The 20602-nt window shown below is 43.7% G+C and overlaps 1 protein-coding gene across 5 annotated transcripts; it reads right to left on the bottom strand.

The window, feature by feature from the left end:
• Window positions 1–2167: 2167 nt before the first annotated feature.
• On the bottom strand, window positions 2168–9335 carry TMEM74 (transmembrane protein 74). Of its 5 annotated transcripts, XM_064646651.1 has the most exons (3): window positions 9178–9335; window positions 9035–9101; window positions 6026–7410 (listed from the first exon to the last, which is right to left on the bottom strand). In XM_064646651.1, the coding sequence occupies exon 3, from the start codon at window positions 7250–7252 to the stop codon at window positions 6311–6313; it is 942 nt and encodes a 313-aa protein (XP_064502721.1). In that variant the 5' UTR covers window positions 7253–7410; window positions 9035–9101; window positions 9178–9335; the 3' UTR covers window positions 6026–6310. The 5 variants fall into 5 exon arrangements, with proteins under 5 accessions (XP_064502740.1, XP_064502721.1, XP_064502713.1 ...); XM_064646670.1 differs by lacking the exons at window positions 9035–9101; window positions 9178–9335 and adding an exon at window positions 8167–8399 and having other exon boundaries at window positions 2168–7410; XM_064646643.1 differs by lacking the exons at window positions 9035–9101; window positions 9178–9335 and adding an exon at window positions 8502–8602.
• Between the last annotated feature and the right edge of the window lie 11267 nt (window positions 9336–20602).

Below are 20602 nucleotides of genomic sequence, written 5' to 3'. Positions count from 1 at the left end.
AACAATAGCTAAATTTCCCTGCATACACATCTGCCAAAGCAGAAACAATTATGGAAAAGAGAATCCTTTTGTGCTGATAAAATGATATCTGTTTTATTATTTCAACATAAGCCTATTGATTTTTTTATCCTGTAAAAAATCCTCCTTACTATAATACAAATGCCTTCAATGTGCAAAACCTTTTCCAAATTTTTAAAATTATTTTGTACTTTTAAATTAAACTTTAGTATCGTTCTTCAGAAAAAGAAAAAAATATTTGCCTTTTGCCTTTTGGATTATTCTAGTGGTTCTGTACTAATTAAGCCCTTTCTGCAGTGCTGAACTGGGACTTAAGAAGCCTTGGTTCTCCAGCTCTCCAGCTGGCTCTCTGGGCAGAGGAGGTTTCTTGATTCATCTGTAAAATGGGGGCACTGTATGTTCTATACAGAGCTTTGGCATCTATGTGCAGGAGACTTCTTGAAAATACTATGTATTGTGCCATTCAGCATCTCTTCTCAGTGGAGATGGAAGAACTTTCAGTGCTATGGGTTATACACTGGGTATAAATAAAAAATAAATAATAATAATAGGTGAATAAAAAATACATGTGTTAGGTTGTAATGCTCTCATTCACAACAATGGCCAAAATGCCTTTGAAGTGCAGCTCAGTTAATGGCAATAGCTCAGTATTTTCCACCATATGTAAAGGTGTGCAAATCTACACACAAATAAGCAGAGAGCTCTTTACAAGTCTTTAATATGGCAAGTCTGCAAAAGTATTTTAACTATGATTTTTTATTTAAAATCTAATTAAAACTATATTTTGGCTCAGTTTCTACAGTGGACATTGCATTTCATTTGCACAAATATTAACCAGGTTCATTTCAAATAAGAGTTCTTGTATTGTTTGGTTTTATGCAAATTTATAACACCCACAATTCAATTTAAACTGATAAGAAAATCAGAGTAGGCTTACCTCCCTGCAGTCTACAGGACTCTTGACCTTGCGAGGACTCATAAGCATAAAAAGATATGATTAAGAAGAATCCTTTAAAAAGAGTAAAAATTAATTTGTATATTTGCTTTCAGTTACAAAGCCTCCCAGATCTTTAAGCTGATGGATTTTCATATCTATAAATACATCTACTCTCTTAACCTCTTGCTAACCATCAGTTGCACACCATAGACTGCATTTGGCACCAGTGCAGTCACTGCAGCCAATTTGGCCACCTCTGGGACACATCTATTACTGCTGCAGAGGTAAGAGCAATTCATTGTGAACTGAGGCCCTGTTGTACTCAGTCCTGTGGAAAAAGGTAATAAGAGCGGACAGTCCCTGCTCCAGCCTGGACTCACACCCACCACAGCGCTCCCACCCACATGGTGATTCACATGACAGTGGCAGAGAAGGGTCCGATCCTGTCACACTGGAATGAAAAGAGACCATAACCTGCATGGCACACCTTCATATCGCATTTGGGAGGGAGTAGAGTTTGTCAAAGGAACTTAAGGTGCTTAACTGACATACACTGGAGATCTGAGAGGAACAGAAAAAGCCAGCCAGGAGCAAACTGCAGCTCCCTGAAGTCCTGCTGAGCTGCTGGTGCTGGTCGCTGCTGGCCCCGCACCATCACCCTCCCATTGCTGCTCACTCTGGCACACCTCTTCTTGAGACGGGAGGTGAAGCCGGCCCACAGACCTCCTGGGAACACAGCTCCTGCCTCTCCCTGCATCCTCCATCACCTCCAGTGCTTTCTGAGGACCCCATGCCCACCCATCATCACCATGGCTGGTGCTGGACCTGGCACCATCTGCCCTCCTGCCCTGGCCACAGCCAAGCTGGGCCAAGGTGAGGACGTGGTACTGAAGTGGTCACGCTTGTGATGATGGTGAACAGGGGCTCAACACCCACCTGCTGCCACAGCCCCTCCCCAGCTGCCTGCTCACACAGCAGCCCTGGCTGCTCCCACTCTCCTTTTCTCTTTTTTGTTCTGGTTGTATGGAGTTGGGTGGGACACATGTGCAGCCAGGACACGATGGAGGTGTGAGCTGGGAACAGGCCGATCCAGGGCGGCCCTGCTGCCTACATGGGCTCCCAGCTGCGGACTAGGGGCTGTGCCTGCGGCAAGGAGGGCAAGAGCCAAACACTGGAACCAGTGAGGAGCAAAGAGGCCCAGGACAACAGTGCTCAGCTTCACAGACTTTTATTTTTCACTCTGTACAGAACACGTCTGCGATTGTAATAAGGCATCAAATGCGCTATTGAACAGCTCATGATGGACTGTGACGTTTCGCCCTGTTGTGGATCAAAAAGGAGCTTTACAAGATTAAACCAGTTGCTTTCCTAGTCAGTAAACTTTATATTCATCGCAGACAGATTTTTAAAAGGATTACAAAGACTAAAAAACTGTAAACACATAAAAAACCAGCAGCAACCCAGCATAGCTTCCTAGGAGAGAGTCTCGGACATTTCTGCCATGGGGCTGAGTTCAGGCTGGCAAGGAGCAGGTGAGGTTGGCTGTGCCCAGGAGCCATGCAGGGAACCCGCGGCCTGGGAGCTGGGAACCACATGGCAACAGGCCTCCATTCCAATGAATCCATCCCCAGCAGATGCCATGCAGCTCCCAAATGGCCAGCCTTGGCCACATGTGTCTGATCAAGAAAAGGGAACTGAGAACACGGGTTACCGGTGAGCTGTTTGAGCAGCAGGAAGCCAGATGCTGGCTGCCTCCCTGCCTGCAGCACAGGCACCTCCAGGGCCCCTCTGGTGGGAAGGCAGAGGCCAGAGCAGAGCCCAGCCTGCAGACATGTCATGAGGTAGAAAACTGGAAAGTGTCACGTCTGGCAGTTAGGGTTGGTCAGAAATGAACTGACTAAGGGTATAAATCCTGATGCATTTCTGGGGTATTCAGAAATCTGTACTTGGAATCCTGATAGTTTAGAGGGCACTTAAAACCCAGTTGGTATATGCCAAAATTTAGATCCCCAAAAAAGAAAGCTCTCCAATGATCCCTGTGACAGCTTTAGCTCAGGCAATGAAAAAGCACCAACAATTCTTCCCACACCTGTACCCTTAAAGCACTTAAATTTTGAGCAGGGGAAATCAAGTTGTGAGGGTGCATGAGAGGGCAATCAGTGTCCCTTGGCCTCAGCCTTTGGTATGGCCTCATGTGAGGTCCACTGGCTTGTCCACTGGCCAGTGGGCTCATACATTCATTTTCCACCATCGGTCATCAGACAGCAAGTGCTTTGGTTTCTGTCACACCACACAGCACGAGAACCTGAGAGTCTAGAGGTTTTATATCGCACCACCAACTCACACCATGCTGTAATTTGTAAATGTGATCAGAGGAATGTCCTGAGAGTTTTTATCTGCTAAATTCCTGCACTCTGAAGGCCTTCCTTCATGTCTTTCTTAAAGAAACTCTGTTAGTCCCGTTGTTTGAATTTTCTTACTCCTCACACTCCTGCAGAGTATATTTAGATTATTAGGTTGACTAAGGTTTCCTTAAAATGCTCAGAGAAAATTTCAGGGTTCATTAAAGTATTGCAGGCTCATGATCTGTGACAGGCATTTTACAAAGTGTCAGAAAACTTCTCTCTTGATAATAACATACTGACAGTCGGGGGAGAGTTCGTTTTTCTAGTGCTAATAATCAGCATTAAGGCATGCCATGGTTCCTACAAGAAATCTGTGATCCGTACAGCTTTAGCTGTCATCTTTCTGCAGTAATGGAATGTACTCCAATTTCATGCATATGTATCATTAAAAAATAAAAATAATAGCTCTGAAAACCACCACCCTCAGTTTTAGAGCTTCTGTCGTGTAGGTGAGAACAGTGATTTCTACTAGGATCCCAGGCAGGTGAAAGGGTTTTCATCCCCCACGACACCCATCCGTGGCCACACACTGTCTTGCTCACTCCAGCTCAGCACCATTTACCCTCTCGCTTGACAAGGCTTTCCCTGGGACTGTGGAGGCCATGGCCAACCCCTTCCCATCCTCAGGCCAGGATGAGAAGCAGTGCTGTTCCCAACACCCCACCTCAAGACATGTGTCAAGCCCTGCAGGCAGCGTCCACATACCCACCAGCAGGCAAAGGTCAGCTAAGGAGGAACTCTCCTCCTGTGTCCTGCTTCCTAGGCTATTTCCTTCCTCACTCTCACTGATCACAACAGGCTGAAGGCTTCTTACATCTGAAAGATATTCCAGGTATTTACTCTAGACATTCAATCCTGAATCCCTGATGACATATCCAGAGGGATGTAAGCTCTCCAAAGACAACTGTGGACATGCTGGTCACTGTTGAGTTACTGTCTGTGAACACGCCGTGTATCATGATATAAACTGGGAAAATCATCTAGGGGAAAATAGGCAGCAGCACCTCCTAACAAGGCAGCTCATTTAATTACTCAGTGACACTGAACAAAAGCACCGTCTAGAGCAGCATCTCTTTTGCAGGGCCAGTGCTAAAGCCTGGGTACCACGCTCTGCTATTTACAGCGACCAAAGGCATGAATCTGGAGCAGTGCAGATCCTTGAGTCCTCAGTCAAAGGCCAGCAAGCACAAGGGACTGAACTGGCTGAGTGCCAGACTTGGGTGCTGCACTCATCTCCTGACAGAAACAGCCAGAAAACAGGGAATGAGCAACCAGGTGGCAAAACAGCGTTCAGTCTCTCCGAGTGAAGAACCCACGTTTCCGCCATCCACTTCTTATTCTGAACTTTGTGCTGCCACATATTCCTGGGTAAAGCGAGCACAAAGGAAATCTTGTCACCCTTTCCCAAGAGAACTCTTCTCTTGTATGTCACAGTGGGGAAAAAAGTATAATTGAAAAAATATTTAATACTCCTGATATTTGAAACCTAACTCATGACTGAAAAGGCTGTGACAGTGAATCACATGCTTCTACTAAGACTCTGCAGAGACTGTACAGACAGACTCTTCACTCATGTTTGGTTTTGTCAGGGACACATACATATATAATGACAGACATGTTAGGAGGACATATATATATTAACCACTGTTCAGTATGAAGTGACAGTGGTGCATAGGCCAATTTTTGTTGGTTTTCTCAACACCGCAAGAACACACCTTCAATGTTCCACAGAATCTGCTGATGAAATAGCATCAGTGGTACAGCTTTTTAGCTATGGTGCCACAGAACTGTGATTAAAGTAACATGTACCCTTGATCATCTATGTTAAGTGAGTCTCATGTCAGCCAGTAAACTGCCTGATACTTAACCTTTGTACTTCCCGGTGATTTATTTTTTACAAATAAATTGGGTTTTATTGAACGAGCCTCAGATAGCTCCTTCCTGACCTTTCCTTGCTGGTTATGAGAAAGCTGACAGCCTAGTGACATAAAACTGAAGTTTCAGAAAGGACTAATAAGATGCAGACAGCCCCAGTATAAGCAAAGCCCTGCAGCTGAGCTTGAATTTCTTCTGGCATCTGTATTGAAGGAGAATCAATCTCAGCATACCCATGCTTTTTTACTCTTTGGGTCTTTTGAGACTCCAGACAAGAGCTCTGTTAATTCAAATTATGGCAGTTTTCATACAAAGACATCTGTCCACCAGGAAATAAACTTCTTTTATATGGGTCACCATAGCTATCAGAAGTTAATGACTATCAATCATTGCTAATCTGAAATGAAATGGAGCCACTGACCTCAAGCTGAAAGAGCCTTTTGTCTCCTACCAATACCATGAGCCATATGGTTTCCTGCCCTTTGCCTCTTATTTTATATTTTAAATAATCATCACTAATTGTACAATTGTTTGAAAAGATGGCAGGGTTGTGGCAAGTCATGACCAAGTGGTGTTCTTTCTTCCCTCAATAGAAAAGGGATCAGTTGAAAATTAAAGAATAAAAAAGAATCTCTTTAATGAAATATTAGCCCGGCTATTTGATTATTGGTCCTGCTTCTTAACATTCTATCAAGTAGACTGTTAATAATCCTGCAATAATTAACGGCTTCTAAAGTGTCAAGGTCATTCCTGTTCTATATGGAGAAATAAGAAAATTATATAGGCAAGACACCAGTGGAATGTTTTATATTAGGATAAACGAGTATCTGAGGAACCTACTTATCACAATTTTTTTTATTCAGTGGTTTTCATTATTTTGTATCATTTGCATTTCCTCTGACATATTTCCTCTTTACAAGTGCTCATATATTGCAAACATTTGATTATAGAGCTTAAGATAAAACCATTCTTGTCAGACAAACAAACTGCATCACCAGCTATCTTTAGCTGCATCTGCTTTCTTTAATGAAACTTATTTTCCTGTAGAAATGCTGCCTTAAAAATCATGACTACACTAATTATCTATGGCAAGCACATCTTCCTCAACTAATGACAGCTCAAGCATATTATCATTTGCTCCAGACTTCATTCTGAAATTGAAAGATCCATACAGCTTTGCAGACTCCTTGGAGGATGCAAACCTGCTCCTCCGGTACAGCTCCCCTTTCCACATGGACATCATCAACAGGCTGGAGAGCACCACGCCCCCCAGGGTTAAGAGACACAGCCCAGCGATAACACAGCGGTCCAAATGAGCACCAATCCTGGCGCTCTCGTTCTCCAGCCTCTCCATCTCCCGGGCAGCCACAGTGTTGGGATCCACAGTCACATCTCTGGGTACCACGTAGGAAATTATCACCAGCAAAATGCCACTAACCAGGAACAAAATGGCACTAATGAACCCATAGTCAACGGATTTCCCGGCTGCCGCCTCTGAGGCAGCATCTTCCTCCTCAGAGACCAGGGAAGGAGAATCATGCACCCATTCAGGTGGCAGCTCCCTGCAGGAATGCTGCTGCAGAAGGGCATCCTGGCAATGTCCACCTGTAGGACTTGGGGGACTTCTTGCATGCTCCAGATTTACATTTTCATCCACGTAGGTGAATGATGTCTCAAGTTCCTGGGCACAGCAGCAGGCTTTCTTCTTCCCTCTGTCCTCCTCCCTGGGCGAGTGCTCGGGTGGGTGGCAGGGCTGGGAGCTGCTGGAGGGTGCAAGGTGCTCCTGGGGTGAGGTGTCCAGGGATGAGGGCTGAGGTGCCAGGGGGGGCTCAGCCACAGGGCCTGTCTGCAAGGGCTTGCAATGCCTTTCACAGTGGAGGGCTGCTCTGGGGTCCACCTCACCCCCCTCATGCTGCTGCTGCTTGTAGGGAGGGGAGGGCAGGCTCCAGCTGGTAGTGGTGCCCAGGGGCACCTGTCTGCTCTCCTTGGCCAGATAGAGAAGCTCCATGCAAGCCATCAACCTCGTCCCGGTGAGCCTCGACTCCTGGGCTACTTCATCCTCCAGCAAGTGCTGCCCCTGACCTGCAGAAGCGGCTTCCCGGTACTGGAGCTGCTGTATCCCAGAAATCTTCTATTCTTTCACCAACGTTTTGTTAGGGACATGGCTTGTGTCAGCTGTTAAATGATTAAACAAATCCTCTGTGACATTCATTTTTTTTTGGTCTGCAAATGAAATAACAGAAGGGAAAAAACCCAACAACGAAACCAAACCTGACAACCTCACGATGACATATTAATAAACCAAGGAGCAGATAATGCAAATGTAATACATCAGCCTTCCTCTCAACTGATCAAGGGGAGATGACAAACAATGATTGTTTTAACCACGCATTTAAAATTGCAATCCTCTTGCTGATCCAAAATCTATTAGGGAGTCTAATCAACCTTTGACACCATTATCCCATTAAGGCAATAAGTCATCTACAAAGCACAGGATAACCAGAAAAACTGTGTAAAATGTCAGAGAAAAGAGACGTCTGTTGTTTTAGAAGCAAGTAACTTCCCCACCCCCTTCCAAAAAAAGAATTTTACAATCAGATTCACAGACTAATTAGAGAGAAACATGCAAATCCCATGTAGCTCAATAATCCAGGATCTGTATTCTCCAGTAGAAATCTGATAATCCTATGGGAAAAGCAGTGCTTTCCTATAGCAGATCTCCCATTCGATTAAGAGCTTTTGGAATGAAATTATGCCTCAAGGACTGATGACTCAAAGACGGATATTACTTCTCATCTGCAATTAATTCGTTATTACCCCCTTCGCCTGCGCCCCATCCCCCCCGAGGCCGCCCGGTGTCACGGGGCGCAGTCTGCAGCCCGACGGATGTGTTGCATGCCTAGGAAACACATGTGCGCCTACAGCACATACGTGATCGCTCACAGCCGCTGCTCACTCACGCTCTTCTCGGGACCTCAGCGAGAACCGGCCACGCTGGGGAAAGCGATGCCCGCCGGCGCGGGGAGTAGCGGGATCCACCCGCCACCGAGTGACCCGAGCGGTACCGAGGGTACACAGGCACACACGCACAGGCACACACGCACTGCCCGGCAGGCAGGAGCACGCCGCCTTCTCCTCCTCCTTTTCCCCGTGCTCCTCCTCCTCCTCCTCCCAGCGGGGCTCTCACCTGCCCGGCACACACACATAGACACACACAGACACACACTGACACACACTGACACACGCTGACACACACCGACACCTACCTCCCGCCCGCCTCCGCCACCGCCGGCGCCCGCCCCCGCTCTGCCCAGCGCCGCGGGGCTCCCCCGGGCGGCGGCGCCCGGCCCGGCCCAGCCCAGCCCAGCCGGGCAGCGGCGGGGCGGGCGGGCTCTCTGCGGCACGCCGGGAGCTGTAGTCCTTGGGCGGCGGCGGCCGCGCCGCTGCGGCAGCGCTCGGAGCAGCGCACGGAGCCGCGCCTGCCCCGCGGCTCCCGGGGCGCTCAGCATGTCCCTGCAGGGACGCGCTGCCGGCGTTCCAGTCACCGCACTGTACCCTCCGAGCGCCCGGTTCCTGGCACGTGCCTGGAGACGAGCTTCAGTGCAGCGAGCCCTGTGCGTGTGACTAGCTCGGTCATCAGCCAGACTTGTTTTCCATGGTCACGGGAGCTCGCGACTTACTCCAGGGAAAGATAAAAATCAGATTCTCAAATGACAAGTGATAAAATCGGATTCTCAAATGGTCGCAGCACTCCCGGACCTGAGACTTCAAGAGACGTACTCGCTGCTGCAAGACTTACTGGAAGATCGCAGAAGCTCACTCCATGTTGGCAGACTCCACACGCTTCCCCTGGCCGGCACAAATGACTATTAAAAAAAAAAAGACTGTTGCCAAGAAATACATAATGAAATGAATGAGCAGTTACTACAAACCTTCACTGACCTTTCTTGATAGTTCTTTATCTGAAGTGATAAACTAGAATATGAAAATAAATTGTGGAGGAGCAGGAACTGGAGGTTTATCAGAGCTGGATACTATGTGGTTGGAGAAAGACCAGTTTCTGGGGGAACAAAGAGCATTGGCGGAGGGACCTTTCTAAGGAGCTGAAATGAGGATGCACATGGGAAGTAGAAGTGAGCAGCACTGGCCTGCATGGCAGCTGAATAGGAAAGCAGCTGAATAGGAAAGCAGGGGCACAAGATGGAAAGTGAGCTGGGAAGGAATCAGAAGAGAGAAGGACAGACTGTCTGAAGGAGTTGTCCTGACATCAGACAACAGGGTGATTCTGTGTAAGGACTCAGCCAGTTCCGAAATAATGCATTAAGTAATTAAGTCAAAGTTTTGAAGACATATCCTGCTGAGACGCAAAAGACCCAGCACAGAAGATTCAAATCTTTATGGCAAAAGCTCCCCTGAATGTCAAAATTGCTTGGCAGGACATGGTAATAACAGGGGACCTGCAGTGCCCATCTCACAGATTGCTCGATGCTGTGGGCTGCTTTGGACAGCATTTCAAAGCAGCTCCAGGCAGTGTTTCCATTAGCAGAGTGCAGTTTCAATGCACTGAATAGTGTATTATTCACTCTTTGAAGAAAAATTGTAAGGAGAAAATTATGGAGTTGCAAAAAAGGCACAGGCTGTCCTTGGAGCTTTTTGTAATAATGCCCTCTTTGAGATAAATATAAAGGAGAAAATAAAACCTAATCAAAGAAACAAAGAAGCTTATCTGTAAATTGTTCAAATACTTTAAGCTAAAAGCAAAGGCAGAAATAAACTCTCTTTAAGGCTATTGTACATTTCCATTTGAGACGTAGCAGAATATGAACATACAGATGTTGGCGACTGACACCTCAAGCTGCACCTGCCACATCCAATAGACAAGTCTTAACTAAGTGACTGATGGGACAAAATATGGTGCTCAGCCCCAGCAATGCAGCCTGGAAGGGCACAAGCACCTCTCCTGGGCCCCAGCACAACCTGTTAAGGCCTTGGGTGGACACTTTTTTTCTGGTAGCTGATACAAAGACAGGAAACTCTCTGCACACAACAAATGTTCTTGTTCTTTCAAAACCCAGGAGATACAGCATGTATTCTGGACTGCTTACTAGGGCCTTAGTTAATTGTTATTTAACCACACAAATGTCTTGCTGCTCTGCCACCCAATCCTGCCTGTTGTGTGCCAGCATTTGTTGGGCAAGTATATTAATTTGTTGCTAATAATTGCACTCCCACAAACTATGGAGCAAACAGAGGGAACCACATCTCTACTAAGCCAAGTGTTGTCTGTTCTTATGTTGTATGTCCCCATGTGATGCTGTGTAAAAACCTTTTCTGCCCGACGCTGGGTGCCATATGTCGCGGTCCAAAGAGGGGACAGGACACGAGGAAGGATGCAAGCAGAGTTCTTTATTCAGGCGTGCGCCCGATTCTTATCCGTCCCGCCAGGGAAAGGGGGCAAAACATAGGGTGGGGTATCAGACAGACAAACGGGGGAGCAAATCAGAATAGGGCACAGGCAAAAGGGGGAGGAGTGGGGGAAGCAGGGAGCAGGCAAACTCATGGCAAGCCTGGGCATGTGCAGTTGTGCACTGTGTAGTGTGAATACAATGAAACCACATAATAACAGTAAAGTCCATATGAAAGTCCTGCCAATTGCTGTATGCTTTTCTCCATGCCTGGAACTGTTCCCATCCTGAATCGTGTTCCGTCACAATGCTGCCCCTCCTTTGCCTAGTACAGTGCACACACTCTTATAGCAAAATCATTGTCTAGCCACAATCCATAATACTGACATTTCTTTTTCATACTTTGGATGCAACGAGTTAACAGGATTTTCTTTTAAAGAATGTGATTGTTGCCAATGCTCGGAGATGTGGAGGTGGTGAAATGAATGCATAGCAACACATACTCTGCGAACACAAGTACAGCTGGTGAAAAGATTAATCAAGTAAGGGCAGAGAGTAAGAACATTTGTCACAGAAAAAAGGCTATGTAGAGCTAAAAATCGGAGTGATGGACACACAATGGGACAGGAATAAAAGACTGGAGTAGACTGTCAGGGTTGATGAGTCTTATTCTCTCTGCTGCAGCCTACCACATCATAAAGCCTTTTCAGAGCCTGAGCAGGGCTATGATACCAACACTGTGACAGTAGACTGATAAAGGTGTCTCAGTTGAGGTACATGCAGTTAAATTTAAACCATGCTCTGGACCTGCTTGGAAGCTGTCTTCCAGTTGACCCACCTATAAATGAATATGCGGACGAGATGTATATGGCTTTTCTCTTCTCAATAACCTATGCTCAGTATAAGACTGGAAGGAGGCTTGTGAGAACCTAAAAGCTGTTTCACCCTTTCTATTTGAAGCCTTGCTGAGGGCCTGACCAGACCTGAAGGCATCAGAAACTGGAACAAGACCATTCCATCATGGTCTGATGAAGGATGAGTTTAGAAATATTCTGCTTGCGCTTGCCGTTACCAGTTCAGTGCTGCATGGGGTTCTCAGTAGAGCGTTCCCCAAACATTTTTATTCTTTTTATTCCTCTCAGCTTCATAACATGTACACAGTCCTTCAGTGATCTCGTGTTCACAGAATCTTCAATTCCTTGCCTCACACAGGACCTTGAGTTTCCAGTGGTCCTTTCCAATGCAAGTGTTGCAACTGCACAGCTTCTAAGATAAAGGTGCACTCCAACCAGTGTGGCCCAGAGCATAATATATTCAGAGAAGTCTAGAGAGAATATTGCATAAACTTCCCATTTCCACTTGAATAGATTATACTGCTAAGTAAAGGAAATTGTCTAGGGAGGCAATAACATGGCTCTGTAGAAAAATTTAGAACCTACTAAAGAAATATATGGACCTGTGTACTGATCTGTGAAAAATAACAAAGGTAATAGAAGGGAATGAAGAGGTAAAGCTAAGCTTATATATAAGTGCAAAAGAAAAAACAATATCATTTTTTGCTTAGAGAATATAAGTATTCTGAGGATAATGAGCAAATATTTGGACAACTCAGTATGAAAAGAAGTATCCAGCATTTCTGTGTGTTTAAAACACATTACTGTCACAGATTTATTGATTTATAAAGCAAAAGTAGACAGGAAAGCAATTTAATTCTGCTTTGTTTGCTTCACTAATGCACATCCATTGTGCATTAATAAAAGACACAATAAGTAAATAATTTTACAGAGATAAAAGAAACTGTAGATGTGTGATATGATGTTCCAGAATTCCCAAGTCTAGATTAAATCCTTGCTAAAGCCTTCTGCTTCCCATGTCTGAGTAAGTGAAATCATGGTTTGGATAACTGGAGCTCCTGAGGATGAACAAAAAAAGTCACACTTGATCTTAAAACAAAGGATCATCTAGAGGAGCAAAGAGTGGGAGAGTGGTGTTGACCACTTGAAAAACATGTTTTTTGTAGCCCAGTGTATGAGCTAACAGACATGAAGGACAGGTGAGATTTAATGGGCTGTCAGGCTGATGTCTGCTCCCCAGTGCAGCACCTGTGGAGCCTTCACTGGCTTCAAGAGCACCAACAGGGGAAGGACCAAGTCTGGATGTCCCAGAGCTGCTGTTTGCCACCTGCTATGCCCACACCAGTGACTTGATCTGATGACCTGACCAACCCCACTGCCCCAAGTTTTGCTCTTCATCCCGACCAGCCTCCCTGCTTTCCTCCTTCAGGAGGTCATACTCAGCCATTTTCCCTCCTGAATCCTTAAGCAACTGAGCACCCCTGTCCCAACAGGCCTATCCTTGACTGTGCTTTAATTTTTCTAGTGTCCTACTGACTTTTTCACAGCCCTTTCTCAGCAGTTTGGGCTCAGGTTGCACAGTGGGACATACCTGAGCTGGCCCTGCTGTGCCCAAAGCAGACTGACTGCTTAGTGCCAGGTACCTGGATACCACTTAAATGCCTAAACTTTGGACACCAGGGTGGAGGAGATGCCTTCTGCCTCCCTTCATGCCTCCATGAGGCTGAGCACTGAGCTGTGTGCTGTGCTCTGGAGGAGCCTTGGCAGTGCCCAAACCAGTCCTCCTTGCTGTAGACCTGGTATTGCCGCATGTCCCCACAGGTGACTGCCCACTGATGGGAAAATACCATCACTGTGCTGTCAGAGCCTTTGTTTCCCATGGTCATACCTGAGACATTAAGGATACATTTCTCCCAGGTCACCCCATAGATTGAAGGCTACAGCCCTGAACCCTCTGTGGCTGCTGAGTGCCAGATGTCATGCACATACCTGACTCCAGGCGTTGGCTTTTCCAGGTGCATTCCTGGAGGGTTATTCTCTTCATCTTCCTGCATACTTGCATTGAAAGACAGATTCACCCCCAGTAACCACGTGGTAGATCTGGGAGTTGCAGTGCACCTTTATTCAGCACAGACCTAAAAATGCTAATTATGGAATGTAGTAATTTAAAAGAAAAGGAGATAATAGACTACCTTGGAGGGAAGCCCAGCTGAAACTCAGAGGTTGCTTGGGGGAGAAATAAAGAAATCACCAAGGAGATTTTAAGCAAGGGATTTAAAGGACAGAGGATAGTGCAGGAGAAAAGGGGACTGCAGCATAACATGAGAAGATAATAGCTTGACCCATAAACTAGTGATTTTTCTTTATACTGAACCTGGAAACAAAAATTACTCATAGCTGTTGCAGTACACATAAAACTGTGGGTGAAAGAAGAAAGTGAAGGCTGCAGTTTCTGACAAGGCAAGGACACACAGCCTTCAGTAATATATATATTATTGGTGACAGAATGAGGTTTTATAGAAATTATCAGGAATAGTACGCAGAGATTCTATATTATCAGCATGTGTTGAAGAGTATCTTCAACTGCAACAGAAAAGATGTGTTCACATTGAGAGATAATGCTGATGATTTATGGAATTTACCTGTGTTAAAAAGACTAAACATAAAAAAAATAGTAGAACTGTCTTCTCCTGGTGGTGTTTTAATGTCCACACACTACAAAGTACATTAAAAAGCTGAAATCAGTATTCCCATTTTAAAGGTGAAGAAAATGAAACATGGGAAATTTGTGTAATTTGTCACAAGCCAGACAACACAGAACCAAAATCAAGGCATCAAAATTAAGATGAAAGAACTGGGCCTTGAGCCTTGTTCCTCTTTCCATCCATTTTAGCCAACTGAATTGGGCAAGTAGTGACATAGGAGGGAACTAAATTCTTCATACCTAATTAGAGGAGAACCACTGTCATGAGGGAAGAGACACATAGAGCTATTTTAAGGTCAAAAATCACAACATCAGTTATGATATGCCAGAAAAGTGCATCAGTGAGGTTTTGAAGCAGTGCTACGGTCCATGCAGACTCCTAATGGACCTAATTTGTAGTTAAATTAGCAGCGACAACAACCCATATTCAAGAGGGTGCAAGGCAGAGCTCTCCTCTCCTTTCTCTTCCTCTTTTCCACAGTCCCTTAAGCTGAGTATCATGCTGAATGTGTGTGGAGCAAAGCCTTGCCCATGTGTCTATTCCTGGCCCCATCCCAATCACTATAGCATTTCTGAAAATGATTTCAGCTTTAAAACAGAGCAGGATTTCTCACTCTCCTTCCCCAACTCCTAATAATATTAAGGTTCCCTGTAGAATGGTTTCTGCAAGGAGTGGAAAAAAACCCCTAGCGAAATACAACAGCCTAAAACCTGGGGTAGGTGGAAAAAAAACCCAAAACAAACCAGGAAAAATAAGACTAATCACAGTAATACAGGCCCTAACGGATCTGGCAGACTTTTCCAAAGGGCAACATTTCTTGTACAAAATTGGAAAACAGTTTGAACAAAGTACTAGAAAATAAACTGCAAGGAGCAGTCCTTCTATGGGGCCACATGAATGAGCTAGACCATCTATCTAGACATTTTCCTCTCTGACGTCCAGTGATTCGATCCTGTTTACTTTCCAAGGGGGTGTGATCAGAGTTAAACTAGGAGGAAAAATATTTCATCTTTTTAAACAGACAGACCTTTAGTGTCCAGTCTGTCCCCTGAATTTTGAGAATCCAACTTGAGGTTTTTAAACAAGACCTCTATTGATATCAGTGGCAGGCATTGCAGACCAAACACCCACAGAGCAGTAAACATTTAATTCATCAGGTATGGTTAAAGTTGTTAACATTCTTTTTCTTGTCACATAGCCACTGTTCATATTCCTAAGGTCATTCTGTTTGCTGTCCTCCTTTGATAGCCTTGGAGGAAGGAGTAACATCTCTTCTTAAGGCTGAGTTTAACAGGTATCTGGAATCAATGGGGGAAAATTAAAACCTGACTTGATGGGTTTGCTTTTTTTGAGTTAAGAGGCATGGAAGGAAATATGATGTCATCTTCTATATTAAACCAGTTATTTGAAAGCTTTTAATTGCAATGTGTTTTGAAGCCGTATATTCAAATAGGGACAGCACACTATGTTGGCTCCTTCACAAACAGTCTTAGAGTCACATGCTGCTACAGAAAATGTTTTAAACTTTTTTATTCTTGACTCATCAGAGTCATTTTTATCTGGTTACTATGTTATGCATGCAAAAGAACTGCAGTGATAGTAAAATCTGCGACATGCAGGCAGGACTGTGGGTACTGTATTAAAAAAAAAGCAGTCACTTACTTGAGCAGTTGAAGAGCTCCTAATACATTATTTATGAGAAATCAATATTTTTTGTAATAAATACATACACATGTCTATCTCTCCCTTCAAGAAAACAAAGACGTCTCTATCCCACTGTTGGTGACAAGCAGAAAGCAGGACCATAGAGACATTAGTTCACATTGACTACTTACCAACAGTTCCTCTGTCAACGTCTGGGGAGCCAGCACAGACAGGATGGGTTTTGCAGAAGGGTTGGCTCTTGAAAAAGAGAAGATAATTTTTAACTTGTGGCAAAGACCTGGTTCCTGAGCAAACAGATCTCCATCACACAACCCTGAATGCTATTTCCATTCTGATGGGGTTTATTTCAGTGTGAGACGGATATGTCTGGTGAGAAATGCCTTAGTGTGAGACCTCCTTGAATGCAATCAGAACAAGAATGTTGGTGTGGAGGAGCCCAGAAGAGGACTGCAGTGATCTAAGCGCCCATGGGGGAGTCCCTAGAGTCGGGGTGGGGGGACAGGACAGTGCCTGGTCAGACTGAGCAGGCAGCTTCTGGGTGCAAAGGGATCCCTGCAGATAGAGAGCTTCTCCTGTATGAGGGGCATTTGGAGGTGGATGAGCAAGGAAGGAGGATTTGCTCTTTACTGTGTGCTAAATATATTACTGTTTTGTCTTTCCCTGAATAAAGGGAAATATTTGTACATTTTCTCATTCCTCATGGGTGGGGAAATCAGACCTAATGAGGGTATGGATTTTCTGGCACTTCTTGGGTGGGAATTCCAACTTGGTTTAATCATTTGCCTCAAGAGATGTGAAATACGTTGATGCTACTGGTTTCTGCTCGTATTAACCACCTGGCTGAGGAGTATATGTACACATTATATTAAGGTAATAAGAATTTTTCAGTTATTCTCACTTCTGGGGCATCCAGGCGTGCATACACACATATACACTCACAAGTAGTTATATAGTTATATGGAAAATGGGAAGTTTGGAAATGAATCTCCACTCCTTTTACTCCAAGTGACACACTCTCTCCCCTGCACAATATTATACATAAAATGAACCATGGAGAGCTATTTTACCAAGCAGACAGAAATGCTGTATTTTGAGGTGGGGAATTGCATTTCAAAGCCAGAAATATGCATGAAAGGTATTTGTACATTGCCATCTGGACAAGTTTTTAATTAACATGGAAAATAAAAAAATTAATAGAGAGACTAATTTCTTCATATTCCAAGGCATAATCATGCAGGGGAAAAAATACCCATGGTTACACTTCCAAAGAATTAATAAAGAGCATCTAACATGGATTTATAAAAATGAAATCAGACTAAGAAAAGAATATTTAAAACATTTTTTTTAGCTTTAATAATTGATTTATCAAGTTAGAAGAATTCTGTTTTCTTTAAGAAAAGATAGCAGGAAAGGATAATGGCAGTAGGTGAAGAAAAAATTGTGTATGTTCTGAATGAGGGATTCTTTCCTCCTAATCAAATAATAGATAACTTTGGAGGAGGAAGAAAGGAGAGGGTATCGCTCTGTTTTGGTGCACACGATATAGGAGTTTAGCTATCTATCCATTACAATGTGATCACCCTTTTTGCTACCTAAGCATCAGAAGTTAATAAAACATGGTTACACTGGAGACTGAGTTTTCTGCCTGTGTGCTGAAGTTTTGAAATATAGGTGTGTGAGGACTATTTAAATTGCATTGCTTTGCAGTCTTTGAGAAATATTGTCGCTTTTCAGCTACTGATCTGCTTCTTCATCTGATTTTCTTGGGGTATTTTTAAACCAGTAGCGTTTACATCCCTATTTTTGGATGATAGGAGAAATCAAAGGTTACTTGTGACCATGAAAGATTTTATTCAGTTTGTCTCAGAACAGATATGTCCTTCTATATCTGTATATACCCACATATCCTTCTTGTCTGCTGAAACTTACTTCATGAGTTCCAATCTGAGAGGTTGGTTTTACATTCTGTGGTTTTGCGCATTGCTACAAATCTGTCTTGTCTTTTTCCTTCCTCATCATTTTCTGTAACAATTTTCTTAATGCTTAAATGATGTTCATATCTTGGAATAACAACACAACTCACAGTTGAACACAAATGATACACTTTTTTATGTTGAAGGAGAAACAAGCAACCAGTAACTCTGCAAGTGTGATACCAAAGGGGAGGAAACACATGTCTCCCATTGGGAGCAGGAGCCAACTGATTAAATGTGAGTAAATGAATGAGGTAACATCTGGACTTAAAGTGATCACTATCCAAATTGGCCAGAAGTTGGGACAGGGGGAGAAAAGACTATGGCTCTGATATTTTGGTTGCTGTAAAGTTACTTCTTTACTCTGCACTAACACCATTCCTTAAATAACTTAATAAGTACAACATCTATGGGAAAGTCTAAATTTAGGATACATACTTCGAACATCAAGACAATGAGTGTTCAAGAGAAAATCTTATTTTATTCCTAACATTAGTCGTTTGAAAATGAAATTGTGTCTACTTAGCATGTTAAACCCTATAAAATGTAGTTTATGGATTAGCGCAAGACGTTCCTGTGTCCTTCATATGTTCCTCCCTCCTTGAGCATGTTTATTCTGTGCAGACAGCCAAGACTGTCTTCTTTTTCCTGCTGCAAATTTCTGACTGTATTTTAAAGTCTGGATTTTTCCCTGGCTTGCTCTACCACTCAACATCAAAAATGATCTCTTTCATTGCAGTTATTCAAGTGGATTCAATGGAGTCAGGTTTCCCATTCATCTGACTAAATGTGGAGCTGTGCAACGGAGACTTCTCTATTTGAACCAGCTGTGTTGACTAGGGTTGTAATTGTGAAGATCAACTCAACACAGTCAACAGGGTTAACAAGATTCATCTGACCAAATGTAGGCACTAACTTTAGAATTAGGTGAATAGTGCATTAAACTCAGTTGGCTGTGATGGTTGCTCACGTTGCTCTGTCACACACTGGCATTCTCTCTATAAAGAGATGTGTTTCAGTTAATATCACAATAAATGGGCAGTTGTAATTGGTTTTCAGGGGGATTATGGTAAAAATCCCATTTAAAAAATACTACCTGCCTCCTGGTCAGTAAGGCTCCAGAAACCCCATGCCTGATCTAGAGTGAGGAGGTTTCAGTTTCTCTCCTTTCTTATCTTCTCTTCCTCATGGCTCATTGGTTTTCTCTGTTACTCTCCCCTCTGCTTCTTCCATGCTTGCCTCGTGTGTTGAAAATGATTCCTCATATGTTGAATATGATTTTACAACAAAGAAAAAGGACTGTTTTCACCTCTCTGAGCCACCACTGCCCGACAGATGTTTTTGCTGAACTTATATGTGTTTTGATCCAATATCTGAAGCATTGCTTTGAGTAAGGGACCCGGTCTTCTTGTGGGACTGCACCTGGAATACTGCATACAGTTCTGGAGTCCCCAAAATAAGAAGGACATGGAACCCCCAAAATAAGAACGACATGGGACTGTTGGAGCAAGTCCAGAGGAGCCCACAAAGTTGATAAGAGGACTGAGTATCTCCCATAAGGAGACAGGCTGAGAAAGTTGGGTCTGTTCAGCCTGGAGAAGAGAAGGTTGTGTGGACACCTCACAGCAACCGTCCAGTATCTGCATGGGCCTACAGAGAAGGAGGAGAAGGACTCTTCCTCAGGAACTGTAGGGATAGGACAAGGGGGAACGGGCACAAATTGAAAGAGGGTAAATTTAGGTTAGATATTACGAAGAAATTCTTTATGGTGAGGGTGGTTAGACTCTGGAACAGGTTGCCCAGGGAGGTTGTGAATGCCCCAATGCTGGGAGTGTTCAAGGCCAGGTGGATAAGGCCTTGAGCAAACTGGTCTAGTGGGAGGCCCATGGTAGGGAGGGTTGGGACTAGGTGATCTTTAAGATCCATTCCAAACCCTTAACATTCTATGAATCATTTTATGAATCTATGATTCAGTGGTGAAATGGGTGACAGTTCTCTAGAATCTAGAATTATGAATAAGAAATAGCAGTTTCACAACTTTGCAGTGAGTATATTTTATTGACCAAGAACTTGTGTCTTACTCACTGCCTGTTGAGACTGCAAATGCCTCAGGGCAAGTGTAGGGTTTGTGTTCTGCATCCACCTCATCATCCACATCCCACTGTAAAACATGGGTAGATGGGTGGGTGAAAGAGGGAAATTACTTGACTACTTTGCTTTCTAGGTTTATATTTATTCATCATTCTTATTTAATCCTTATTCTGCAAAGCATAGAAGCAGCTAGTAAGGATGTGATCAATACTCTCAGAAATTCACATGTAACTATAAATTTGCATTATTTTCTATTACAACAAAAAAGAGTGAATGGATTTTGTATGCAGATGTAAAGATGTAATTTTGGAGATGCAAGCAATAAACAATGGAGATTGCCAATTAGACAAGGTGTTAAAACATATGTATAGCTGCCAGCATATATATAGTCTCACTCTACTTATGTGTTTAAAGTGCCTCTTGGATATGAGCCTAGAAATTACATTTCAAAATAAATGTATTCTCTTATACTAAATTGCATTTCTGTTTAACAATATTTTTTTTCTGCTTACAACTTTAGCTTTTGATTTTTTTTCCCCATAACCAAAATTAAAAATTATCATTTTGAATTTTGAATGTATATTGATGGGCTAGCACCACATAAAACTTACTTAATTCCCAACTTCAGCTGCAGTGGAACAGCAGCTTGATTTAACTTTTGTCTCCAGGGTCCA

This window comes from Pseudopipra pipra, chromosome 1, assembly GCF_036250125.1.
Source record: "Pseudopipra pipra isolate bDixPip1 chromosome 1, bDixPip1.hap1, whole genome shotgun sequence".
Classification (NCBI taxonomy): Eukaryota; Metazoa; Chordata; class Aves; order Passeriformes; family Pipridae; genus Pseudopipra; species Pseudopipra pipra.
This window is presented reverse-complemented; position numbering and strand designations above follow the sequence as displayed.